This window comes from Ornithorhynchus anatinus, chromosome 3, assembly GCF_004115215.2.
Source record: "Ornithorhynchus anatinus isolate Pmale09 chromosome 3, mOrnAna1.pri.v4, whole genome shotgun sequence".
In the NCBI taxonomy this organism is placed as follows: Eukaryota; Metazoa; Chordata; class Mammalia; order Monotremata; family Ornithorhynchidae; genus Ornithorhynchus; species Ornithorhynchus anatinus.
Genome location: NC_041730.1, coordinates 8,005,317 through 8,032,796, shown reverse-complemented (window position 1 = coordinate 8,032,796; position 27,480 = coordinate 8,005,317). Strand labels below are relative to the sequence as shown.

General features: G+C 53.1%; 1 protein-coding gene across 2 annotated transcripts; it reads left to right on the top strand.

Annotated features, from left to right (window-relative positions):
• The first annotated feature begins 151 nt into the window (after window positions 1–151).
• On the top strand, window positions 152–27,017 carry GTF2H1 (general transcription factor IIH subunit 1). 2 transcript variants are annotated; one of them, XM_029060658.2, is made up of 15 exons: window positions 152–266; window positions 8,034–8,202; window positions 11,596–11,788; window positions 13,719–13,884; window positions 14,947–15,040; window positions 16,278–16,427; window positions 16,526–16,605; window positions 17,654–17,781; window positions 17,913–18,000; window positions 19,330–19,418; window positions 19,843–19,960; window positions 20,833–20,923; window positions 22,041–22,156; window positions 24,501–24,593; window positions 25,951–27,017. In XM_029060658.2, the coding sequence occupies exons 2-15, from the start codon at window positions 8,049–8,051 to the stop codon at window positions 26,035–26,037; spliced, it is 1,647 nt and encodes a 548-aa protein (XP_028916491.1). In that variant the 5' UTR covers window positions 152–266; window positions 8,034–8,048; the 3' UTR covers window positions 26,038–27,017. The 2 variants fall into 2 exon arrangements, with proteins under 2 accessions (XP_028916491.1, XP_028916490.1); XM_029060657.2 differs by having other exon boundaries at window positions 8,031–8,202.
• The last annotated feature ends 463 nt before the right edge of the window (window positions 27,018–27,480 follow it).

Here is a 27,480-nt window from a genome sequence, read left to right as displayed (position 1 = left end):
CTCCCGCCCCCGGCGGCGGGGCGGGGCGGTGTCGTCACTTCCGGCGAGGGCCGGGGCGAGGGGGCGGCCCCTGAGGGCTGGCCATGGAGGAGGCCCGGGCCGCCGGCCCCCGCTGCCGCCCCGGCGGGAGGAGGCGCAGCGGCAGCGGCAGCGGCAGCGCGGGGGCCCGCCGGCCCCACCCGGGACACACGCGCGCCCCCAGCCCGCGGCACCGGTGAGCGCCGGAACGGACGACCCTGCCCGGACCCAAAGCCTGCGCGCGCACGGTACGGAGGGAACGACCCACCGGCCCAGCGGGGCCTCCTCCTCCTCCTCCTCCTCCTCCACCATAACCTCCTTTTCTTTCTCTCTCCCCTCCTTAGCCTCCTTTTCCTTCTCTTCCTTCTCCTTTTCCTCCTCCCTCTTATTCTCTTTAACCTTTTCCTCCTCCTCCTCCTCCTTTTCCTCCTCCCCATTACCCTCCTTAATCTCGTCCTCCTTAACCTCCTTTTCCTCCTTCCTCTCCTCCTTATCCTCCTTTTCCTCCTCCCCATTACCCTCCTTAATCTCGTCCTCCTTAACCTCCTTTTCTTCCTCCCTCTCCTCCTTATCCTCCTTTTCCTCCTCCCCCTTATCCTCTTTAACCTTTCCCTCCTCCTCCCCCTTATCCTCCTTAACCTCCTTTTCCTCCTCCTGCTTCTCCTTATCCTCCTTTTTTCAACTCCTTCTCCTTATAATAATAGTGTTGGTATTTGTTAAGCGCTTACTCTGTGCCAAGCACTGTTTTAAGCGCTGGAGGAGATACAAGGTGATCAGGTCCCACGTGAGGCGCACAGTCTTCATCCCCATTTTCCAGATGAGGTAACTGAGGCACAGAGAAGTGAAGTGACTTGCTCACAGTCACCCAGCTGACAAGTGGCAGAGCCGGGGTTCGAACCCATGACCTCTGACTCCCGAGCCCGGGCTCTTTCCACTGAGCCACGCTGCTTCTCCTCCTTGATCTTTTCCTCTTCCTCCTTATCCTTTTCCTCCTCACCTTATCCTCTTTATCCTTTTTCTCCTTCTCCTTCTCCTCCTCCTCCTTTTCCCTCCTTATCCTCCTTTTCCTCCTCCTAATCCTTCTTTTCCCCCATCCTCCTTTTCCTCCTCCTCCTCTTCCTCCTCTTCTTCCTCCTCCTTCTCCTCCAGCAGCCCCCCATTCTTTCCAGACCCTAAACTCTTTGGGGAACGTGTCTGCCCCCTCTGTTATATCGCCATCTCCCAGTGCTCATCATAACGACGATTTGTTAAGCGCTTACCACGTGCCAGACGCCGTTCTAAACACTGGGGTAAATCCAACATGATCGGGTAATCTCACGTGGGGCTCACGGTCATAATCCCCATTTTACAGATATGGTAACTGAGACCCAGAGAAGTTGAGACCTGCCTAAAGTCACACAGCTGACAACTGGTGGGACCCGCGTCCTCAGACTCCTAAGCCCGGGTTCTTCCCACCTAGCCACGGAGTCCTGCACCCATTCATTCGTTCAGTCGTATTTTATTAAGCACTTTCTGTGTGCGGAGCACTGTACTAAACCCTTGGGAGAGTGCAATAACAACAAAGAGTGACAATCCCTGCCCACAACGAGCTCACAGTCTAGAGGGGGGAGACGGATGTCGAAACAAGCAGGCATCAGTACAAATAAATGAAATCACAGCTATATATATATATATATGTAAATATATATGTGTGAGTTCTATGGGATGGGGAAGAGCAAAGGGAGCAATTCAGGGTGATGCAGAAGGGAGAGGGAGTTGAGGGAAAATGGGCATAGTGTGGGAAGCCCTCTTGGAGGAGATGGGCCTTCAGGAAGGCAGTCGGTCAGAGAAACGGCGTGGCTTGGTGGAAAGAGCCCGGGCTTGGGAGTCGGAGGATGTGGGTTCTAATCCCAGCTCCGCCACTTGCCTGCTGTGTGACCTTGGGCAAGCCGCTTCACTTCTTTGGGCCTCAGTTACCTCATCCGGAAAATGGGGGGGTGAAGACTGTGAGCCCAAAGTGGGACAGTCTGATTACCTTGCATCTCCCCCAGCGCTTAGAGCACATAATAAGAGCTTAACAAATACCGTAATTCTTATTATTACTAGGGCTTTGGAGTGAAGAGAAAGTAATTGGCAGGTTTGAGGAGGGAAGGCATTCTAGGTCAGAGACAGGATATGGGTCAGGGGTCGGCAGCGAGACGGGCAAGATCCAGAGCACCAGAGGCCATGGGACAGGGACTGTTCCAACTTGATTTGCTTGCATCAACCCCAGCGCTTAGTACGGTCCCTGGCACACAGTAAGTCCTTAACATACCATCATCATCACAGTGAGTTGACAGTCTAGAGGGGGAAACAGACATACATATAGATAAATTATAGATGTGTACAAAGGGGGTCTCTAATCTTTCCCGCACAAACCAACATGTCTACACCCATGCACGCTCATGATTTCTCTTAATGTTCATCTTCACGTCTGAGCTGTCAACTCATTGTGGGTTGGGAACGTGTCTACCAACTCTCTTTTACAGCATCCCCCCAAACGCTTAGCTTAGTACTCTGGGACTTGGATTTGCACCATTTATTCACCCTCCTGCGGTCCCACAGCATTTACGTTCCTCTCCGTAATAGCATCTGTCTCCGCAATAGCATCTGTCTCCGCCTCTAGACCGTAAACTTGTGTGCAGGGAAGGTGTCCACCCACTCGGTTGTATTGTCCTCTCCCAAGCACGTAGTACGGTGCTCCGCACGCAGGAAGCGATCAGTCAATACCGCCGATGGGTTGCTTGGGTCCAGAAAGCCGAACTAGGGTCGGTAGGGAGGCCCATCGGTAGATATTGTCTTTGAGTGCCCAAACTGCGTCCCTAAGTATGAGAATTCAGTCCATATGAGGCTTGGAGTCCTTTCAAATCTCAAATAGAAGCGTAGCGGTCCTTAATTAGTCTTCTCTCCGAATCCAAGCAGCCGCCTTGCATCCGAAGGGCCGTGAAGTCACTTAGTCGTCATGGACCTAGTTCATTCATTCATTCAGTAGTATTTCTTGAGTTCTTACTATGTGCAGAGCACTGTACTAAGTGCTTGGAATGGACAACTCGGCAACAGATAGAGCCAATCCCTGCCCAGTAACGGGCTCACAGTCCAAACGGGAGGGACAGACGGCACAGCCAAGCAGAACAGAACAAAACAGTAGTCTGGCGCAGACATCGTCAAGATAAATAGAATCATAGATATATAGCCGTCATTAACCAAATAGAATAATAATATATACAAATATGCACAGTGCTGAGGGGTCGGGGAAGGGGGAAGAAAGGGGAGGGGAAGAGCAGAGGATGGGAGAAGGGGGAATGGGGAGGGGAATAATTTCCTAATCTGTATATTGATGGTGGAGTGTTAACTTGTCACCGTGTCCGATTCCTTGGGTCCCAGGGATTGGACCCAGGTAGAAGGCTCCATGTAGGAAGAGAAACAAAAGACGGAAGATTTATCTAAGTGAATAGGATTCAAAGTAAGTTTAAGGGTGCCTTATCCCTCAGATTGCCATTTTCTTTTTAAAAACCTTTAGAGCCATGAGGCTGAGTAAAAGTCATTCACCTGGCCTTTCATATCGTGGAGTCTTTTCTCAGTATTGGAGTTGTCCGACTGGCATTTTGGTTTTTGCGGGGTGAGCTGACTAGCTATGTTCCCGGGCAAGGAGCTGAGTTCCTTGGATAAACACTTCCTGTTTCCCCATCCTTGGTGAAGGGGGACCCCGGCCGATCTCCAGGGATGTTGAGGATAAAACAGTCTTTGAAAGAAAGCCAATAACGACCGTGAGCCCGTTGTTGGGTAGGAGTTGTCTCTATCTGTTGCTCAGTCGTGATTTCCAAACGCTTAGTATAGTGCCCTGCACAGAGTAAGCGCTCGATAATTACGATTGAATGAATGAATAAATGCTACCCCGAATTTCTCAATAGCATCACTGAGGCATAAACGTTCCATAGCCCGCTCTGTGGATCCCTCCGGTGGGCCCATTTTGATTCCAGACTATTTGCTCCGTTTTTGTGTGGTTTCCATTAGGACTTCTTGCATTACTTCAGTCTTTAAAACCCGTGTGGTTTTGGGTTACCTTGAATCATTAAAACCTACGACAGTCTCTGAGCGTGGTGGTTATTGAGCCCTCACCGTTTGCCGAGCACCGTGTTTACGTGGAAGGGAAGATGCAGACGGGCACTTCGGAGAAACGGTTGTGATGTGAGAGCTAATTAGCCAACCGGAGCTCCGAGGTCCAGTCTGCGAAGGAAGCGTCGAGGGAACTCAGTGTTACATAAGAAGGGGAGAGGAGGAGGTGGTCAGACTTCAAAAACAGCATTTGTTTCTCTGTTGGGTCATTCCAATATACCCACTTATTCGACCATTCGCACCAAGAACGTTTGTTCCTGGGTAATGGCAGGGGAGAGCTGCGTGGAACCAGATGTGAGAGGAAACACTGACGGACTTGCAAGTCCCTTAACTTCCCTGGGCCTCAGCTCCCTCCCCTGTAAAAATGAGGATTAATACTGTGAGCTCCATGTGCGACGTGGACTGTGTCCAACCTGATGAGTTCGTATCTACCCTAGCTCTAGCATATTGCCTGACACGTAATAAGCGCTTAGCAGACATCTTTAGGAAAAAACTGCTTAAAACAGGGTGGGAACAGGCAAGATTATTCGTTGATCGATTGCAATCTGGAGTAAAGGAAAAAGGTGCATCTCAAGAGTTACTTGGTCCAGGCTCCTGCCTCTAGGCAGGTGAATGGCTAAGCCATCGTGGAATGATGGCAATCTCCTTTTTTCTTGAGGAGTTCCAGGAAAGGAAACTAGCAACTGAACACCTGAAACCCTTGACTGAACTGAACTCCTCTTCATCTCTCCCAAACCCTCCCCCGCACCTAACTGTCACACCCCAGTTGGCAACACTGTCGTCCTCTCCATCTCTCAAGCCCGTAACCTTGGCCTCGTTCTCGGCGCTCCATATCCAGGGTCACCAAGTTCTGCCCTTCTTCCTCTGCAGCATTTCCAGAAATCCTCCCTTTCCTCCCCATCCAAATGGCCCACGCTAGTCCGGGCACCTGTGTCCCGGCTTGCCTGCCGCATCTCACCGTCATCTCTCTGCCTCTGGTCTCTTTTATTCACCCGTTCGTTCGTTGAGTCATTTATTGAGCGCTTACCGTGTGCAGAGCTCCGTACTAAGCGTTTGGGAGAGTCCACTGCAACAATAAGCACAGTCCCTGCCCCCAACGAGCTTACAGCCTAGAGGGGAAGACAGTCATTAATATAAATAACTAAATGACAGGTAGGAACGTAAGTGCTGCAGGGCTGCGGGGGCGATGAATAAGGGGAGGAAGTCGGGGTGATGCAGAAGGGAGTGGGGGAAGAGGAAAGGAGGGCTCAGTCAGGGAAGGCCTCTCGGAGGAGATGGGTCTTCAGTAAGGCTTTGCGGGAGGGAGGGTCCTTTACGGATTTGAGGAAGGAGGGCGTTCCAGGCCATTCATGACTCTGTTGCCTGGCTTATTCTCCTGCACACACCTTCCCGACTCTTCAGGTATCTCTAGTGGTTGTCCATTCCTCTTCAGCGCTTAGAACAGTGCCTGGCACATGGTAAGCGCTTAACAAATCCCATCGTCGTCATCACAGCCAACAGAAACTCCCGACCGTTGGCTCTGTGGCGCCCAGTCCGTTCTCTCCCTCATACTTAACCGCTCTCTCCTCCCACTACACCACAGTCGATAGCTTGAACTCCTTCCAAACCCGCCTCCCAGCCGCACACTGCCCTTGTCTCGCCTTGCCCACCTCCAACCCCTTCCTCGTACTGGCCCCGAGGACTGGAATTCCTTCCCCCAGATCCTCAAGACCTCTACCCTCCCCATTTCAGACCCCTCCCGACGTTCCCCAACCGCACGCTTCCCGTACCAATTTTCAGGAGCCTGAATCTCATCGATCCCTCAACGGCCACCTGCACTTTTTATTTATTTAATTTATGCCCGCTTGTGTAAATATATATATATTCGTTTGTACGTACGTCGCCCTCTCCCACACAGTAAATGCTCATAAATGCCATTGATTGATTGGACATTCGATTTCACTGTCTCTGCTCTCTGTGAATGTTTCAGTGTCTACCTCAGTAGTGGGTAAGAGGCAATTGACTTGTCCTTTTTTTCTTTTTTTTAATGGTACCTGTTAAGCACTGATTGTTCAAGCACCAGGGGAGATACAAGCTGACCAGGTTCGACACTGTCCCTGTCAGTCAGCAGATCGTATTTAGTGAGCGCTTTCTACGTGCAGAGCACTGTACTGAGCACTTGGGAGATTATAATAGAACAACGGTCAGTTTCCCTGCCCTCAGTGACTGTAAAGTGCCCTCCACGAGGCTCACAGTCTTAATCCAGGTGGGGTAACTGAGGCACAGACGGTCGCTTCACTTGCCCCAGTTCTCACAGCACACACCGGGGCCTTCTGACTCCCAGGTCTGTGCCCTCTCGACGAGGCTCCTACTTCTGTATTCTTCCGATACGTTGCATTCAGTAGGCGCTCAATAAGTACCATGCCTGCTACTATTCCTAACCCCACTGTACTCTGGCAAACACTTAGTACATGGCTCAGCTCAGTCAACTCTCAATTTGAACGATTGAAACGCCCCAGCCTCCTGAGGTAGCTCGTTTCAGTTTTTCATTTCCTTAATCGGCAAGTCCTTGCTGGTGTCTAACCAAAGTCTCGCCTACTTTCACTTAAACTCATTTCCTCTTTTGTCGTCCTTTGCGCGTGGAAAACAGCCGATTGGCAGGATGTCTCCCTCTAAGCTTTAAGGTCGTTGAGGGCGGGGAATTGGATCTGCCAATCTGTTACGTCGTCCTCGCCGAAGCGCTTAATCCGGTGCTCTGTACGCAGTAAGCGCTCAATAAATACGATCGATCGGTAAATCCGTCGTACGCTTGAAAACAGCTAAGCCTTCTCTTCTCCGAGCTAAACCAAGTCCTTTCCCCGTAGGACTTTCTTTCCATCCCTTTAAGTCATTTTTGGACCTTATTCCCTGGACCCCCTCCCGTGGCTCAGTGGAAAGGATGGGCTTGGGGGTCAGAGGTCATGAGTTCGAATCCCAGCTCTGCCACTTGTCAGCTGTGTGACTGTGGGCGAGTCACTTCACTTCTCTGTGCCTCAGTTATCTCCTCTGTTAAATGGGGATTAACTGTGAGCCTCACGTGGGACAACCTGATTGCCCTGTATCTACCCCAGCGCTTAGAACAGTGCTCGGCACATAGTAAGCACTTAGCAACTACCAACATTATTATTATGTGTCCAGATCCTTTTAAAACCGGGGTGAGGGTAACAGGAAACGATCCCTGGAATAAGAGCCTGACTAGTGCAGAGGATGGATTGCACTCCCAGGGTGTGCGAGTTCCCCTTTCTGCAGAAGAGCGGAAGCTCACGTTATTTGTTGAACCACAGAAAGACAAGCAGTGGAGCATGTTTAAAGATATATCTCTGAACCACTTCCAACGCTCTGGATTTTTGCTATTAAAAAAAAAAAGTGTCCGAGTTCTTGAAGAAAGTAAAGAAGGTTTGTAGTGAGTGTCTTGCCCCTTACGAGTGGTAGTCCCAGAGTGCTCAGCGCTTATTTCTGTGGGACCGGGGAAAGAAAGTTACCTCATCTGTAAAATGGGGAGTAAGACCGGGAGCCCCACGTGGGGCAGCTTAATTAGCTTGTACCTACCCCGGTGCTGAGTGCAGTGCCTGGTACGTAGTAAGCGCTTAAGCAATACCGTAAAAAAAATTGAAGATCTTCACTTCTGAAAACTCTTAACGGGGTCATTAAAACGCCCGGAGCAGCCAGTGAACCGTGAATGAACAGCATACACAACCGCCAAATAAAAACAGAAGTACGCTATAAAATTGCCAGGGCCATCTCAACCTCTTTAAATCGGAAAGTGGAGAATTAGCTTTGCCCTGACCCCAGATTGACGTACCTTCTCAGCGGCAAACTCCAAAGGAACTAACCTTTCCTCGCCTCTGTTTTTTATCCAGTAGCACCCCTCCGCCGTCATGGCGACCTCCTCCGAAGAAGTCTTGTTGATCGTAAAGAAGGTGCGTCAGAAGAAGCAGGATGGTGCTCTTTACCTCATGGCAGAAAGGATTGCTTGGGCCCCCGAAGGCAAGGATAGGTTTACAATCAGCCATATGTACGCGGATATTAAATGTAAGTAGTTTTGCTGGAGATTTTTCAACCTCTGTTGCCTAACATTCTTTGGTTTCTTCATTTTCCACAAGCATGCCAAAATCTTGGTCTGGCCCGTTTGGAGAGTGAGTCATGAGTGACAGGCGACCATTTGGTTACGTGGGTCCCCCAAAGGTTCATTCGGTCGCATTAATTGAGGGCTTGCCGTGTGCAAAGCACTGTACTAAGCGGCGCTTGGCATTTGCACACTTCGGGGTGGGTCGTGACGGGGAGGGGAGTGCTCTAGATCCCTGTCACCCAAACCGCATCCGGTCGGCCCATCCACGAAGGCGGAAAGACAAGTAGGGGAGGTTGTGCCGGAGAGCGGCAGCGTGGAGCAGCGTTTTCTTAGTTCGAAGCCCTCAGATAACAATAAAAATAAATAAATGTTGGCATTTGTTAAGCGCTTACTACGTGCAAAGCACTGTTCTAAGCGCCGGGGGATACGAGGTGATCAGGTTGGCCCACGTGGGGCTCACGGTTTTCATCCCCATTTTACAGTTGAAGTAACTGAGGCACAGAGAAGTTAAGTGATTTGCCCAGAGTCATACAGCTGGCAAGCGGCAGAGCCGGGATTAGAACCCACGACCTCCGAATCCCAAGCCCGGGCTCTTTCCACTGAGCCACGCTGCTTCCCAAGACCCCGCCAGGTGTGGCCACCACCCTGTAGCCCACGCCCACCCTCCCCACCTTGAAACTGGCCCGCCGCCAAGCTCGGAAAGGGCCTGGGAAGGAAGCCTAGCCGTGAGGAGAAGTAGACTGGGCTGGGTTGCACACTCCCTCTGGACCTTCCAGAGAATCCGGGAAAGACGGGACTTGGCTTTGCAGACGGTGCTTGGCAGACGGTGAGCACTCGGTAGGTACAGTTGATGGATCGAATGAAGGAATGACGGTACCTAGGCACCTTAGGTCACACCTACGAGAGAAGTCCGGATCCCATCGACGCGCATCCGAGCAGGGGTGTACCGAGGGGAGCTTTGAAAAACCAGACCTATAATACCTCTTTAAACCGCGTCGCTTTTTCAGGTGTTATTCGGATAGGAAACCTTTTTTTTTTTAAAAAAAAAAAATGCTTTACTGCTCTCTCAAAGCGACTCGGTAAGCCATGAAGGCAGTCGATCAATTCATTCAGTCAGTCGTATTTATGGAGCGCTCACCACGTGCAGAGCACTTTACCGAGCGCTTGTAATGATATTTATGGAGAGTTGCTGCGGGCAGACTACTGATCTAGGCGCTGGGCGAAGGACAGTACGACAGAGTCGGTATCGGTCAATCAAGGGTACTTAGCGCTTGCCGCATGCAGAGAGCACTGTACTGAGCATCTGGGCGAGTACAGTACAAACGAATGAGCAGACCCATTCCCTGCCCATAAAGTGTAGAGGGGGAGGCAGATGTTAATATGAATAAATAAGCAGTTGGTAATTTCAAGATTCGTGCATACTCCCCTGCGTACACACCTCGGATGCGCGTCGCTGGGATCCAAACCTCTCTCGTAGCTGTGACCTGAGGTGCCTAGGTACAGTCATTCATAGAGAGCCCCACCCACATGAAACACACAGCCTAGAGCGGGAAGCGGACAGTACCGAACTCTGTATTTGAATGAGAAGATCAGCTAAATTGGGTATTTTTAGCAGCAGCTGTGCAAAGAGGAAGCAGAATGGGGTTGCCAAGACCGTCCCTTTACGGGAAAATGCCCCTGTTTCGGTGCAGCCAGAGTTCTCTGCAAAGAGACCTGATATGGACTAGGGAGTGTGGTGCAGGGGCGAAGCTAGAATTAGCCTGCCCGGCCCTGGCGAAGCCACTCCTATAGAAACGGTGGATTATTTCCCGGCCGTGAGGTTCTTGCCCTCCCCGCATCCATCCGGGGTCGTGCACCTTCTGATTTGGGTAGAGCCATGATTCTTCCGGGCCCGCGGGATGTTCAGCCTTCCAGCCTGGCCAAAGTCGTCCGGGCCGACCGACCTCCTGGTTCACTGTCTGGGAGACACCCCCCCCACCCCCCCCCCCCCCCCCCCAGACGGAAGAGCCGTCACCCTGGAGTCCAGGACCGGGAGCTGTTGGGGAAGCGTGTGCCATCCATGCCCCGCTCGGCTTTGACCCCGCAATGAATCGTCTGAACGGGACGTTTCCCTCCCAGCAGTGTGGCCCGGTGGACGGAGAAAAAGCGTGGCAGAGTGGATTGAGCACACAGGCCTGGGAGGCAGAAGGTCATGGGATCTGATCCCAGCTCCGCCACTTGTCTGCTGTGACCCTGGGCCAGTCACTTCACTCCTCTGTTTCTCAGTTACCTCATCTGTAAAATGGGGATTGAGACTGCGAGTCCCACGCGGGACAGAGACTGTGTCCAACTCAGTTTGCTTCTCTCCACCCCAGTGCTTAGAAGAGTGGCCGGCACCTCATAAACGCTTAACAAATACCATAATTATCATTAAAGAGTACGGGCCCGGGAGTCGGAAGGATCCGAGTTCTAATGCCGGCTCCTCCCCCTGACTGCTGTGTGACCGTGGGCGAGTCTCTTCACTTCTCTGGGCCTCAGTTCCCTCGTCTTGTAAAACGGGGATTGAGACTGTGAGCTCCATGCAAGGCATGGCTGGTGTCCATCCTGATTAGCTTGTACCTATCCCAGGGCTCAGTACGGCGCCTGTCGCACACAGTAAGCGCTTAACCAACACCATAAAAAACAGAGCAGCTTGTGGACGTATGTGAATGCTCTTCCATGAGAACAGTGCTGCGGGGTGGCCTTTTCCCGGGCCCTGCAGGTGAGCCTCACATGGGACAACCTGATTACCCTGTATCCACCCCGGCGCTTAGAACAGTGCTCTGCATGTAGTAGATGCTTAACAAATACCAACATCATTATTATTTCTCTTTTCTTGGAAGCATCGGGATTCTTGGAGCCTTCTAATGCTTCTGGGCCAGGTTTGTTAAGGGACACGGTTGAATAAAGAACAACCAGCAGTGTTGCTTTCATTAAGTCGCTGTTGCTGACACTGCAGGGGCATTTTTTATTTGTTTATTTTTTATGGTATTTAAGTGACTACTACGTGCCGGCTACCATTGTAAAGCACTGAGGGAGATTAGACCTTGTCCCACGAGGGCCTCACGGTCTTCACCCCCATTTTACAGATGAGGGAACTGAGGCAGAGCCGGGATTAGAACCTTCCGACTCCTTCCGACTGCCAGGCCCGTGCTCTAACCACTAGGCGAGGCTGCTTCTCGTCATGCCCCGAATGGCGGGTGTCTTTGATCATGGGATAAGAACGTGGCTGAGAGGAGTCGGGCTCCCGTTCCGCTGGGAAGAAGCGAGGCAGTTTCCATCGTGTCGCACCCTGAGTTTCCGTGGGGCCCGGGCTCAGTCTCCCGCTTCCGTTTCAGGCCAGAAAATCAGTCCCGAAGGGAAAGCTAAAATCCAGCTTCAGCTGGTCCTGCACGCAGGAGACACCACCAACTTCCATTTCTCCAACGAAAGCACAGCCGTGAAGGAGCGCGACGCCGTGAAGGACCTTCTTCAGCAGCTGCTGCCCAGATTCAAGAGGAAAGCCAATAAAGAACTGGAGGAGAAGAACAGGTAGAGGAGGGTGAGGGGAGGGACCTCCCCCCAGGGTTGGCAGAGACTCCCACCCGTCCATGTTTGCAGAACGGGTTAATGATGATGATGATGATGACAATGGTGGTCTTATTTGTTAAGCCCTTACTGCGTGCCAGGCACCGTCCTAAGCGCTGGGGTCAATACAGGCACATCGGGTTGGACACGGTCCCTGTCCCTCGTGAGACTCACAGTCTCAATCCCCGTTTTACAGGTGAGGGAACTGAGGCACAGAGAAGCAAAGTGACCTGCCTAAGGTCACACAGCAGACAAGTGGCGGAGCCCGGATTAGAACCCACGACCTTCCGACCGCCAGGCCCGGGCTCCATCCACTACGCCGTGCTCCTGAGCAACGGGCGGTATCGTGGCCTTTCAAACTCTGGCTCTTGAGAACTCGTCCTCTAGAGCGTCAGCTCGTTGTGGGCAGGGAAAGTGTCTACCAGCCCCGTTATAGTCTCCTCTCCCAAGCGCTTAGTACAGTGCCCTGCACCGAGTAAACGCTCAGTCGATGTGAGAAGATCCGATGGGTTTATAGCCGAGGGCGGGATGGCTGCCCCAGGTAATAATGTTGGTATTTGTTAAGCGCTTACTATGTGCAGAGCACTGTTCTAAGCGCTGGGGGAGATACCGGCTGATCAGGTCGTCCCACGTGGGGCTCACGGTTTTAATCCCCATTCTACAGATGAGGGAACTGAGGCCCAGAGAAGTGAAGTGACTCGCCCACAGCCACACCGCCGGCAAGTGGCAAAGACGGGATCTGAACCCATCACCTCCGACTCCCGAGCCCGTGCTCTTTCCACTGAGCCACGCTGCTTCTCTAATTAGCGAATTCACAAATTCAAGAGGTCGGCCAGCCAGGCAAGCCCTCTGGGCCCAAGTGGCAAAAATCCCCGCCTCTGGGGTTGTGAAAATTTGCTGAAAAATTCCCAAGATGTAATTAGAAATGAAACAGGTTCAGCTGCCGTTTCCCCTCGGGCCACGGATGCTAAGTACAGCGTCACTGTGACCCAGGGGCCAGAATTTCCCGAGTCCCTGAGGCGATTTCTCCTTCCAGTTCAGCCCCCAACAGCTGCCCGTCCTGTCTCTAGGACGGGGGCCGGAGGGAGAGGAGGCCGGATGACGTCTTCGATTCACCCGCGTGGCCTAGTGGGATAGAGCCCGGGCCTGGGAGTCAGAGGGACCCGGGTTCTAATGCCGGCTCCGCCACCTGCCTGCTGGGTGACCTCGGGCAAGTCACTTCACTTGTGGCTTCGGTTACCTCAGCTGTCAAAGGGGGAGTAAGACCCCGGTTACGGTCTGTGTCCCGATCTGCAAGTCACCCAGCCTGACCCGGTGGATAGAACGCGAGCCTGGGAGTCAGAAGGGCGCGGATTCTAATCCCGGCTCCGCCACCTGTGTGCTGGGCGACCTCGGGCGAGTCACTTCGCTTCTCTGTGCCTCCGTTACCTCGTCTGTAAAATGGGGATAGGAGTGCGAGCCCCAAGTGGGACTGGGCCTGATTTGCTTGTATCCACCCCAGGGCTTAGAAGAGTGGTTGGCGCGTAGTAATCGCTTAACAAGTACCATCGGTATTATGATAATTATTATATATTATTATAATTATTATACCCCAGCGCTTATTTACAGTGCCTGGCGCATAGTAAGGGCTTAACAAATACCGTAACAACCATTCCTGCGCCATTCCCTTGATTCCTTCTGGCCCAGCTTCCCACCTGAAAGAATGTTCCGTTTTGGCTATCGGTGGGAAGACGAGGCGGGAAATGGCCAGCCGAGGGGGGAGCGCTCTTACCGACCGGACGGAATGCGCGTCCGTGCCGCTCGTCTGGGGAGTCGCGGTGTCGAAGCCGTAGGTTGAAGAGTAAACCGTTGCGTTGAGGAATCTCAACGGTTGTTCACTCCGTTCTGTCCCCAGAATGCTGCAAGAAGATCCTGTTTTGTTTCAGCTCTATAAAGACCTAGTTGTGAGTCAAGTGATCAGCGCAGAGGAGTTCTGGGCAAACCGCTTAACCATGAACGCGTTGGATAGTTCTTCTGCACCGAATCACAGGCAGGACGTGGGCATTTCTGCGGCATTTCTGGTACGGGACTCGTCTTCCCCTGTGGCGCCCGGCGGACGAAATCTGAATCTTACTGCGAAAGTTTCGTGTCGCTGAACCGTAAGGGTTTCAGGACGGAAAGCTGATCGTTTCGGTGGAAATCCAAGATTTCCATAGTTTCCGACCCGCCGGTGAGAAGGGGGAGGGCATCGTTTGGTTTTGACTGCTGCTGCTTTGCCGTCGACTCAGCCCGGGGTATACGGGTCGACTGGGTTTCAGTTTTGGTTCTGAGACTCGGCAGCCCTGTTCACTCAATAGTACTTATTGAGCGCTTACTATGTGCAGAGCACTGTACTGAGCGCTTGGAATGGACAGCTGTGGAGAGTCGCCCGCGGGGGTTCCGCGATGCAGTTTTCTACCAACTGTTTTAATTGGCAATCTAAGAGCTTGATTCTTGGGGGACCTTCTTCATGGTCTCTGTATTTCAGAATGCATCGCACACTCGAGCTTGTGGTGACTGCCCCCGCCACCGCCCCCCACGTACCCATCTCGCTCTCTCTCACCCACGTACACGCACACCTCTCTCTTTCCCTTTCTCTCTGTCTCTCTCACACCCACGTGCGTGCAAACATCCTCTCTCTCAAGAAAAACACCTAAAAACCGGGAGTCACCTAATTCCCTGGCAGTCTGAGGAGGGTTGATCCTTGGAACGCAACCGGCACGGCATGGCGAGAGGAATAAGGAAAGAGACCCCCGGCGTTTACCAGTCAGAACTGGAATATTAAGAGGAACCGGTAGAAAGATAGGCGCGAATCGGGTCGTCCTTTCCGACGGCCTGGGTAGGAATCTTGCAGGTGGGCCCGTAAAGCTCCATTGGCTTCCTGCCCTTGACGTCGCCCGACCTGCTGCCGTCCGACCCTGCGGTAGAGATTCACGGAGGGAGTTTCTCCCCCGGATGCCGGGGGTACGAAGAAGCCAAGCTCTCCCTCCGTCCCCAGGAGCCCGGCTGCCTTACTGCCTGCATCCCGGCTCCGGAGATGGCAGCGCTCTCGCCCTCCGATATCGCCTCACTGCCATCTCTAACGCGTCTGTGCGTCTCCTTAGGCTGACGTTCGACCCCAGACAGACGGCTGCAATGGCCTGCGGTATAACCTGACTTCCGATATCATCGAGTCCATATTTAGGACGTATCCAGCAGGTAGGAAGCATCGGCGTGTTTTTAAGTGTGGCGGTTTGGGTTGGAAATTGGTTCTCTGTAGTCTCACTGAAAGGCAAGAATCCGAGGGCCTAGAGCTTGGCTTGCTTTCCCGGGTGACCGTTCTGCCTGAAGACATTGAAATCTAGTGGGATTCTCTTAGTTTTCCGGGAAGATTCTTTGTGGAAATTCCTCATCTGGGTCCTAAGAACGTTGACTGTTATATTGTGTGACTGTGGGCAAGTCACTTTACTTCTCTGTGCCTCAGTTCCCTCATCTGTAAAATGGGAATGAAGACTGTGAGCCCCACGTGGGACAACCTGATTCCCCCGTGTCTACCCAGCGCTTAGAACAGTGCTCTGCACATAGTAAGCGCTTAACGAATACCAACATTATTATTATATTGGAGGTTGGATAGTGAAGCTTGAGGTGTAATATAATGATTAGTAATAAGAAGAAGAAGAATGGTATTTAAGTGTTTATTATGTGCCAGGCATGGTACTAGGCGCTGGGGTGGACGCAAGCAAATCAGGTTGGACACAGTCCTTGTCCCATGTGGGGCTCTCAGTCTCGATCCCCATTTTACAGATGAGGTCACTGAGGCCCAGAGAGGTGAAGTGACCTGCCCAAGGTCACGCAGCAGACAAGTGGTGGAGCCGGGATTAGAGCCCCTGATCTTCTGACCCCCGGGCCCTTGCTCTATCCACTGCTCCACGCGGCTTCCCTTCGCTATGCCGTTAGCGATATCGTCTCCTCTCGTGGCCGCTAGCTCATCCGACCCCTGTCCATTTCGAGAGAGGTTTGATGATGGGGGATTTTAATAATGCTCAAGCAGTTTGGTTTGGCAACCATTCATTCATGGAGTCGTACTGAGCGCTTACTGTGTGCGGAGCACTGTACTAAGCACTTGGAAAGTACAATTTGGCAACAGAGACAGTCACTACCCAATAACGGGCTCACAGTCTAGAAGGGGGGGAGACGGTCAATAAAACAAGTAGACATCAGTAGAAATAAATAGCATTATAGATATATATACATCATTAAGAAAATAAATAGAATAATGAATAGGTACTATATATATATATATACATATATATATATATATATATACATAAGTGCTATGGGGCGGGGAGGGGGGTAGAGGAGAAGGAGGGAATCGGGGTGATGGGGAAGAGGAGCAGAGGAAAAGCGGTGCTCAGTCAGCAAATGTTTATCAGCTGCATGTGCTTCTCTTACGCAGTCAAAATGAAGTATGCGGAGAACGTCCCACATAACATGACGGAGAAAGAGTTCTGGACGCGCTTTTTCCAGTCCCATTATTTCCACAGGGACCGTCTCAACACGGGGTCAAAAGACCTCTTCGCCGAATGTGCCAAAATGGACGAAAAGGGTGAGCGTTTCCTCCGGCCCTTCAGCCGGCGTCCCTCCTCTGGCATCGGGCCCGAAGCCGGCCGAAAGCTGACGGTGCCTCTCCTTCTTGTCCTCCAGGGCTGAAAACAATGGTGTCCTTGGGAGTGAAGAATCCACTGTTGGATTTGACAGCACTGGAGGATAAATCATTAGACGAGGTGAAGGGTGGGAGAGGGAAGGAGTGAGGGAGAACGGAAGGGGCGTCTCCCGTCAAGTTGGAGAAACCAGGCCCCGGAGAGCCAACGTGACCGCCTGTAGCGAGTGCTTAGGACAGTCCTCTGCACGGAGTAAGCGCTCAATACCATCGATGACGATGCTGTTGATGACAACAGTGGTCCGCGATATTTTTAAAGCCGCCTTTCCTTCCGGTTTTCCAGTTTTCAGAGAGGCGGCGCTCACATCTCCTTACCCGGGGAACCGTACTTTTCTAACTAATTGGGACCCGAGGCTACTTGAGATGATTGACCGGCTTAAAAACTCAATGTAATTGGGCTTAACCCTCGTAGTCACGGACTTAATTTCGTTTGACTCTCCCGACTTTATTTCCCCATTACGCAAACCAGACGGGATTCAAATGAACCCGCCCTCCTAATCGACTTTCCCTCCTCTCCTAAAACAGCAATTAGTTTGTGCCACCTTAGGCGTGAGATGAGCCAGAGGTAAACTTGGAACTGATAGACTGTCAAAAGACGTTCTTTCGTGTGACATCCCGGAGCGTGGCGATCACTGCAGGCTGCCTCGAAGGCTGATTGAGATTAGATTGATTAGCAGTGATTAATAATGGTGATGATAATTGTGGTATTTAAGCGCTTACCCTGTGCCAAGCATTGTTCTAAGCCCTGGGGTAGATACAAGGTAATCGGGTTGGGCACAGTTCCTGTCCCACACGGGGCTCACAGTCTTAATCCCCGTTTTCCAGATGAGGGAACCGAGGCCCAGAGAAGCAAAGTGACTCTCCCGAGGTCACCCAGCAGACACAGGGCAGAGCCGGGATTAGAACCCGTGTCTTCTGACGCCCGGGCTCTTTCCACTAGGCCATGCTGCTTCTGCAGTCCTTTCTCAGTAACGGTCTTGGAAACCGACACCCGGTTGTTAACGGATTTTTAGCCGGTGCCGTTCTCCCACAGACCGGACCCAGAAGTTGTCGACCTCCTTGTTTTAACCCCGGGCCTGTTTTCAGATGCTCGGTCGGATCTCTCTCCCCAGGGCTATGGGATCTCCTCTGTGCCGTCCACTTCCAACTCCAAATCCCTAAAGGAGAACAGCAATGCAGCCATCATTAAGCGATTTAACCATCACAGTGCCATGGTCCTGGCAGCGGGTCTCAGGAAACAGTTAAGTATTCACGGACCGGAGCGGCAGTTTCATCCGGCAGTGGGCCCCGGGTTTTGCTTGTTTCTTGGATACCGCTCGCTCGTTTTCTTTCTGCCTTCCTCACCCTCTTTGTTTTGCCCTCTGTTTTCAGAGAAGCACAAAATGACCACGCCAGTGAGACCGGCAGCGCAGACGGGAACTCGCGCGATTCAGACTTCTTTCAGCCTCCGTTCAAGAGGGTAAGGGCACACGGTTCACATCTAGACCCGTCGTCTGCCCGACTGGCCCTTCTCACCCCCACCCCCCTACCCATGCCAGTTCCTTCTCTCGGGGGCCCCAGTGGTCTCTCGAAAGAATTTCCCTTCTCTTCCCAAAGATGCACTCGCTTTGGCTCTCTTCCAGGCCACCTGCTTTTATTTTTAATGGTATTTAAGCACCTAACCCTGTGTCAAACACTGTTCTAAGCTCTGGGACAGATACGAGTTAATTAGGTGGGACCCGATCCCTGTCTCGCATGAGGGTCACAGTCTCAGTAGGAGGGAGAACGGAGGCCCAGAGAAGTGACCCTGGGCGAGTCACTTAACTTCCCTGTGCCTGGGTTAACCTCATTGATTCATTCAATAGTATTTATTGAGCGTTTACTATGCAGAGCACTGTACTAAGCGCTTGGAATGGACAATTCAGCAACAGATAATGCTCATCCGTAAAATGGGGATTAAGACCGCGAACCCCGAGTGGGACGGGGATTTTGTCCAACCGGATTAGCTCCTGTCGGCCGCAGTGCTTAGTACAATGCCTGGCGTGTAATAAGCACTCAACAGATACCATAATTGTCATTACTGTTAGTTGTCACCGGGGAAGCTGCGTGGCTCAGTGGAAAGAGCCTGGGCTTCGGAGTCAGAGGTCATGGGTGCGACTCCCGGCTCTGCCACTTGTCAGCTGTGTGACTGTGGGCGAGTCGCTTCGCTTGTCTGTGCCTCGGTTACCTCATCTGGAAAATGGGGATTAACTGTGAGCCTCACGTGGGACGACCCGATGACCCTGTATCTACCCCAGCGCTTAGAACCGTGCTCTGCACATAGTAAGCGCTTTAACAAATACCAACGTTATTATTATTATCATTATAGTAGGTGCTCACTAAATGCCATCAATTCATATAGCGCACGCGGTGGATGCTCAGTAAATGCTCTTAATGATGATTATTACGGTATGTGTTAAGTGCTTACTATGTGCCGTGCACCGTTCTGAGCGCTGGGGTAGCTGCCAGGTAATGAGGTTGTCCCCCGTGGGGCTCACCGCCTCAGTCCCCGTTTTACCGACGAGGCTTAGGCACGGAGAAGTGAAGCGACTCGCCCAGGGTCACACCGCAGACAGCTGGCAGAGCCGGGATCAGAACCCGCAACCTCGGACTGCCAAGCCCGCGCTCTTGCCACTGGGCCGTGCTGCCCGCAGTTGTAACGAAGGGAGTGTTTAGCCGGTGAAGTTCGCTCTGCCGTGCTCGGAATTGAATTTTAAAGACACTCGGAACTGGTGGTCTTACGCTTGGGCCGTGGGTGCTTTCTTAATAGGTGAAGCTGCAAGAGTCCATTGAATACGAAGACTTGGGAAAAAATAATAGCGTGAAAACAATTGCACTAACCCTCAAGAAGTCAGATAGGTGAGTTTAAGTCAGACGGGTGTCTTGGATGTCTGTCGTAGGAAGCTCAACTCAGAGCAGAACTATTCTGCCTCCTCCCTTCCAGTTTGGTTTCCCCACTTAGCATTTTCAGGCTCCGGCTGTTGATTTCTGCCCCGAGCTGATATTTGTAGCCGGCGTGCCTTCCGTCAGCTCCCCGGAGCCGCGGAATCCCCGTCTTCAGGCACGAGCCGTCAGCGAGCGTCTCTTCCGCAGCGGGGCCGGGGAGCAAGGCGGATTTCTCGGAAATGTTGTCTCGGGCATTTCTACCAGTCTGTAGCTTGGGCCGGGGTTCCGGGAAGACGGGGAGGGAGGAGAGCGTTCGAAAGGCAGGGATGGTCGGTTTCTCCCGCTTCGGGGGTCGAGCCGGGCGTTTCCTGACGGTCTCTCCCGTTCCGTCCTTCAGGTATTACCACGGTCCGACTCCAATTCAGTCCTTGCAATATGCAACGAGTCAGGATATCATTAATTCTTTTCAGAGTATTAGACAAGAAATGGAAGCCTATACTCCTAAACTAACTCAGGTGGGTAAATCCGTCCGTGTGAATGCCAGGATACGCCGAATTCCTTCCTCGCCTTCCGAGAGCAGCAGTCTTGAACGAAAACGTATCCGGCGGGCCTTCCCGCCGAACGAACCCCGTCTATTTTTCTCGATGGCAGAGGGAGAAAGGGAAGGGCAGGAGGCCAGAGTCCGAGACGGACATTTCATATGCGACAGACACCAACCCCCCGCCTGTATTTGGGTCGGTGGCTCTCCACCGAACGGGCTCCCTTCAAAGGGGAAACGGAGACTGCGGTTTTCCTCAAAGTACAAAGAGCGTTGACCCCCTTCCCCGGTGGGGAAAACATTTTCATTCGTATCTTTAGCAGGTTGTTTTTCCCTCCCCGCCGCTTAAAAATGGAGCAGACAAATGGCTGCCCTGAGCCAGCGGAAGAGCTGGAGAAGCCCGTTTCCTTTCTTCGGCCCTTTCCCCGTCATGAATCCCATCCCCTTATCTTATCTAAAAACCGGAAAAATTGGCTAGGAATTTCAATCTGGTCTTCATTAAAGCCTCACTTGGGCTGCGGGTCCTTGAGCTTCAAAGTCTCTAAAGACCTTGTGCCTATCAAGAAGAGGACATAAGGGCTTCCACTCAGAGAATTTGGTCCCTTATCTCGTTTGGTAAATTTACCCAGCCGCCAAGGCAGAGTCCCCCGCTACAAAGGGGCATTCAGCCTGAAACCGCTGGAGCCTCCCTAGGAGACGGCGGCTCTCCGCCGGCTCGGCGGACGGTGGGCACCGTGGCCGCGGTCTCTCGCTCCGGCGTCTCTCGGGCCTATTTTTCGGGAGACGGGGGCCGAATGGGCGGCGCTTTCGGGCGGCGATGGGAACGGGCTTTTATCTCCTGTCTTCAAGGTTCTTTCGAGTACTGCTGCAAGTAGTACCATCGCGGCCCTGTCGCCCGGAGGAGCGCTCATGCAGGGAGGAACACAGCAAGCCATAAACCGTAGGTGCCGGGGCAAGCGTCCCTCGGCCTCCGCTCGCCCGCGTCCCGCCCGGGGTCTCCCTCGGGTTCCCTCTGGCCCCACCTGCGGAGAAGAAGCGTGTCCTCGGTCGTCAGTGGGGTTGTTCGAGCGCTCGCTGGGTGCAGACCGCTGGCCGGGAACGCTTGGGAGGGTGCGACGGAACAGAACTGGTAGCCAAGTTCCCCGCCCACTGCGCGCTTACGGTCTCAGGAGAGGAGAGTGCTGACGGGGGGCGGTTCAGGAACCCCAAATCGCAAGGAATGCGCGATGGCCAGGCCCGATCGCAATCCAGTGGGCGGAGGCAGAAAGAAGCCTTTCCCTCCTTATGGAGAATCGAAGCCGGGCTTCTCCCGCAACCCACCCTTGCTCCTGAATCTTCCTGTGGGATTTCGACCTCTTTTGTTTGTTTTAATGATATCTGGGAAGCGTTCGCTGTGTGCCAGGCACCGTACTGACCGCCGGGAGAGGAGATACAAGCCGGTCGGGTTGGACACGGTCCGTGTCCCACGTGGCGCTCGCGCTCCTAATCCCCAACTGACAGAGGCGGTGACCGAGGCCCAGAGAAGTGAAGCGACTTGCCCGGGGTCCCGCGGCCGTCCCGTGGCGGAGCCGGGATTAGAACCCGGGTCCCTCCGACTCTCAGGCCCGGGCTCTTTCCACTAATAATAATAATAATAATAATGTTGGTATTTGTTAAGCGCCTACTATGTGCCAAGCTCTGTTCTAAGCGCTGGGGGAGATACAAGGTCATCAGGTTGTCCCACGTGGGGCTCACGGTCTTAATCCCCATTTCACAGGTGAGGGAACCAAGGCCCAGAGAAGTGAAGTGACTTGCCCAAAGTCACACAGCAGACGAGTGGCGGAGAGCCGGGATTAGAACCCATGACCCCTGCCTGCCAAACCGAGGCGCTTTCCACTCCCGTCTGATTGGGGGGTGGTCACCTAAAAGCTCAGGGAGCAGGACAGAGCGAGGGCTCGGGACTCAGTAGACCCGGTCCTCGGCCCCCTCTGTCGACGGAGCGGTCCCTCCCCCGGAATCCCCAGTCGGGAGGTTTGGGAGCCACGGTTCTCTCGGGGGCCTCTCCCCTTGTCTTGCAGAGATGGTGCCAAATGACATTCAGTCTGAGCTGAAACACTTGTACGTGGCAGTCGGGGAACTGCTGAGGCATTTCTGGGCCTGCTTTCCTGCGAACACGCCATTCCTAGAAGAGAAGGTAAGGACGACTTCCTTCCGGAGAGAGGCCGGAACGCCGTCGCGGGCCGAGCCGCCGGGCCCCGAGTCGGACGTCGGAGTCGCCGAGCGCGGCCACGCCCCGTTGCCGTCCCCGGGCTTCCAGGTGACCTTGGGGAAGTCACGTCCCTCCTCTGGGCCTCGGTTATCTCATCTGTAAAATGGGGACTGGGAGCCCCACGTGGGGCGGGGACCGCGACCAACCCCATCTGCTTGTTTTCCCCCTCAGTGCTCGGTACGGTGCCCGGAACACACCAAGCCCTTGACGAACACCACAGTTATCATTAATGATGATGATGGTATTTGTTAAGCGCTTGCTGTGTGCCAAGCACCGTTCTAAGCGCTAACCGGGGGGGATTGCAAGGTGATGACGTTGTCCCGCGTGGGGCTCACAGTCTTCATCCCCATTTTCCAGATGAGGGAACCGAGGCACAGAGAAGCGAAGCGACTCGCCCAAAGTCACCCGGCTGACGGGTGGCGGAGCCAGGATCAGAACCCGTGACCTGTGACTCGCAAGCCCGGGCTCTTCCCGTCGAGCCACGCCGCTTCTCTGTGTCGGCTGCCCGGTCAGTTGCCGGGCTCAGCCCCTGCCGTTGCCGAACTCCGTTCGGCTGTGAATCTAAGGCTCCAAGTCCCCCTAAGGTGAAACGCCATCATTCCGAGAGGACGGAAGGAAGCCGAAGAAAGCAAGTCGCAGCTGGAAGAGGAAGCGGAAACAGTGGGAGGGAGGGGGCCGGACGGTGGACCTTCTCTCTCTCTCTTTTTTTTTTTTCAACTTAAATTTGTGAAGCATTTACTATGTGCAGCGTGGCTCAGTGGAAAGAGCCCGGGCTTGGGAGTCAGAGGTCATGGGTTCGAATCCCTGCTCCGCCACTCGTCAGCTGTGGGACTGTGGGCGAGTCACTTCACTTCTCTGTGCCTCCCTTACCTCATCTGTAAAATGGGGATTAACTGTGAGCCCCACGGGGGCCGACCTGATTACCCTGTATCTACCCCCAGAGCTTTAGAACAGTGCTCTGCACGTAGTAAGCGCTTAACAAATACCAACATTATTATTGGGAAGCAGCGTGGCTCAGTGGAAAGAGCCCGGGCTTGGGAGTCAGAGGTCATGGGTTCGACTCCCGGCTCTGCCGCTTGTCAGCTGTGGGACTGTGGGCGAGTCACTTCACTTCTCTGTGCCTGTTACCTCATCTGTAAAATGGGGATTAACTGTGAACCTCACGTGGGACGACCTGATCACCCAAGTGCTTAGCACAGTGCTCTGCACATAGTAAGCGCGTAACGAATACCAACATTACGTGCCAGTCACCGTCCTAAGCGCGGGGGTCGATACAACAGCCCACGTCCCACATGGGGCGCACAGGTATTAATCCCCGTTTTACGGAAGAGGGAACTGAGGCCCAGAGAAGTGAAGTGACTTGCCCGAGGTGACGCAGCAGCCGGGCGGCGGAGCCGGAATCGGGTGGCAGGTCCTTCGGATGGCCGGGCCCGAGGGCTCTTCAACGGGCCAGCGCTGCCTCGCTCCTGGTCACGAGAGACGGGAGCACGGTCGCCTGGTCCGGTTCTGATCCTCGGGACCCGAGAGGTTCTCTGGGAGGATCATTAGCTGAGCAACCCCTTGTGTGTTCAACAGACAGAGAAGTGAGAGGTATTGGGATAACACGTTAAACAAACAAACTGATAGACCCAAGGGGGCCCAGAGATAAAGGCAGAGAGCAGGCCTGAGGAGTGTCATTTTGTCTGTTTGCTTAGACTTGCACTAAGCCAACATTTAAAGTGACTCTTCTCTAAGGTAGAGTTGTTGATTAGATCTAAAAACTCAGCAGGGGCTGCATCTGAGAATCTTTATCCACTGCCGTTGTTTTTCTTTTAAGAGTACGTCTTAAGGCTTACTCCGCGCCAGCCACCCTTCTCGGCACCGAGTGGGGGGAAGAGATCGCCGATCAAGCTGGACCCGGTCCACGTCCCACATGGGGCTCAGAGTCTTAATCCCCATTTTGCTGATGAGGTCACCGAGGCCCAGTGAAGCGAATTGCCAAAGGTCGCAGAGCCGGGATTAGAACCCAGATCCCTCTGACTCGCGGGCCTGTGATCCATCTGCTAGGCCCCGCTGCCTCTCGGCCTCAGTAGCGATAAGCGTGGTGTTTGGGAAGCGCTTCTTGGGTGTCAGCCCCCGCTCTGAGGGCTGGGGGAGATCCGGGATAATCAAGTCGGACACAGTCCCCCGCCCACGTGGGGCCCAGCGTTATCGCTTCCCGTACCCACACTTGGGCAGCGGGAGTCCCGTTTTGTAACCCTCCGTCCATCTGCCCACGGTTGTCTTTCAGGTGGTCAAGATGAAAAGCAATTTGGAACGATTCCAAGTTACGAAGCTCTGCCCATTCCAAGAAAAGATCCGGAGACAGTATTTAAGCACAAACGTAAGGAAGGAGCTTGGCCGGACCGAGTGAATATCCCGCGCGGTGAATTGGTCGAAGGAAAGCCTGTGGATGTGACAAGTGGGGGGGGGGGGGGGGGGTTAAACTCTCTTGAGGTTAAAATGCCGGCTGTGTAGTCGTCTGTCTCTATCTGTAAGCCCTGGGAGAGATACAAGGTGACCGGGTCGTCCCACGTGGGGCTCACGGTCTCCATCCCCATTTTCCAGGTGAGGTCACTAAGGCCCAGAGAAGTGGCTTACCTAAAGTCGCCCAGCTGACGGGCGGCGGAGCCGGAATTAGAACCCCCGACCTCTGGCTCCCGAGCCCGGCCTCTTTCCACGCTGCTTCGATGGTACTCTCCCAAGCACGTAGTACGGTGCCCTGCTGACTAGAAGATAAAAACCGAAGTGTCCACGGCAGTATTGATGTGTCGTGAGCAAAATAAGAGTCCCGGACACGTTAGGGACAGAAAGACGATTCAGCAGTCGAGGAGCGGAACAGTCGGCTTGGGTTGGCAGGCCGGGAGAGAGAGTCCTTTGCGGCAGCCCCCGGAAACGAGGGCGCTCGATCAGTGTCGCGATAAGGGTCGGACGTCCATGTTTGGTATCGGAGAAAAAGAGGCCCGAGAGCCACTTTCCAGTTTTTATTTTATTTTTTTAGAAGAAGTACTTATTTTTATGGTCTTCCTGTCATCGTCATCCTTTCCGGCCCGGCGGGGGGGGGGGGGGGGGGCCGAACGGAAAGCGTAACCCGTGAAGCCTAAGGAGATTTCCGTTGATCACCAAGATTCATTCATTCAGTAGTATTTATTGAGCGCTTACTATGTGCAGAGCACTGTACTAAGTGCTTGGAATGGATAATTCGGCGACTGATAGAGACGATCCCCGCCCAATGACGGGCTCACGGTCTAATCGGGGGAGACGGACAAAAACAGTAGCAGTAAATAGAATCAAGGGGATGGACAGCTCATTAAAACAGTAGCGATAAATAGAATCGAGAGCAATAAATAGAATCAAGATCTCCCTCTAGACATGAAGTCAGGATCGGAGCCTCGGATTCCGTAACGGGCTGTCCCGCGTCCGGCTCCGGGCCTTCCCGCTCTGTAGACGGGGAGTTCCTTGTGGGCGGGGAACTCGTCCGCCAATCCTGCTGTAACGTGCTCTCCCCGGCGCAGAGTCCAGTTTTCCGCAGTAGTCAACGCTCAGTAAACGCAAGCGATTGATCGAATCCTGCTGGCCGGCCACGCGGGCGCCGGCAGACGGGACGGTTGGGGACCGGAGTGTGAGGCCTCGTGGAGGGAAAGTGGTTTTAGCGCCCGTGGGCCCGACTGTCGGTGAGATCCTTTTCCGTGTCTTTCCAGTTGCTAGGTCACATAGAGGAGATGCTCCAGGCGGCCTACAACAAACTCCACACGTGGCAATCCAGGCGCATGCTGAAGAAGACGTGAAGCGTCTTGGCCGCGGAAAGGTCTTTTGTGCGTGGGGGCGGGAGGGTGGGGGCCTTCTTGTTGTCGTCTTTGTTTCTGTAAAAAGGCAGATGCAGTCCGCGACGGTCGTAGGAACGCGACCTGACAAATCCGCTGATCGTTCAGGTGTCGCGGGGAGGGCTGCATCCAACGGACATCTGCGGCCGATGTTTCTTGAACTTGCACCTTTGGTGGGAGAGGGCAGGGCCGGGCCATTCAACACGCAGACGGGGCGGATTGCTGAGGAAGAACCCAGAGGAGAGAGCCGAGGCTCGAAAGCGAACGTTTTTCGAAAGAGACTGTTTACTGCAGTTACTCAGGAAACTGCTTCTGATCTGCATCGAGCTGCTCTCGGAAATAAAGAGAACTTCTGGAAAGGGGGTGAATTCATCCAGTCGGGGTGGGGGGCGGGGGCCGGGAATATAGGGTCTAGTTTTTTTTAATGTCTGCGGCACAGGGTAAAATGTGTAAAAAAAAAAAAATTTTTTTCTCTCGATGGGATCCTCGTTTTGGATTCTCCGTGGGCCTTCTGAGACAAAGATGCAAGGGAATATTTTGAATAAGCAGAGAAAACCGTTGCTTCGTAGCTCCGGGACTGGGGCGGGTCAAGGGGGGATCTCCTGGGCCAGGACTCCGAAATATGAAGCAATAGGATGTTTGCACTGAATGCTTGTTTGTGCTTGGGGGGTCCCTAGGAGGCCAACGGGGGAGCATTTTTGGCAGAAAATCTTGGGTTTTTATGCAGAGACCTTTTTTTCGGAGACATTGGAGTTGCATGTTTTTCTTCGAGTGCAAGCGCGCGCTGCTGAAATGGGATGGGGTTTTTTTTTTTAAGGTGGCATGTGCTTCAAGGGACAAGGAGGAAGAACGCATTTTTAAAACTTTAAAAATCTTACAAGTGATGTATAAGAAATCACTTATTTTCACTTCTTTAGGAAAAACAATAAAACCTTTCTCTTAAGTCTGTCTGCTCTTCTCCAGTCTTTACCTGACCGTTAAAATGGTATCGGTGAGTGGATAATCATTGCATAGAGAGTGGAAAGTGCGAATGCAAAAAAACAAAAAAAACCCCAAAACCTCTAGCTAAGATACTTTATCTGGAATCTGTGCCATTCTTCGTTCCTAATAGGATCGACTTACTGTTTATCTAAGGCTCAGCTGTCTTGAATTAAAATTTACCCCAAAAAAGTCAAACCGGTGTTATAGATGCGCTCCGACAGTGAAATCCGGGTGTTTTCATCCTGTCCGACCTTTTGTATTTTCTAACATTGGGTGGAGTGGGCTGCTGAAAGTGAGCCTCGGGCGTAATGGTTAAACCGCGGGCATCTCCCCCTCTAAACAGAAGGTTCTAGAATAGCAGCACCCCTTTCTTCCTATGTCCCAGACCAGTGGTTCTCAAATGTGGTCACCCGGTCATCTTGGGGT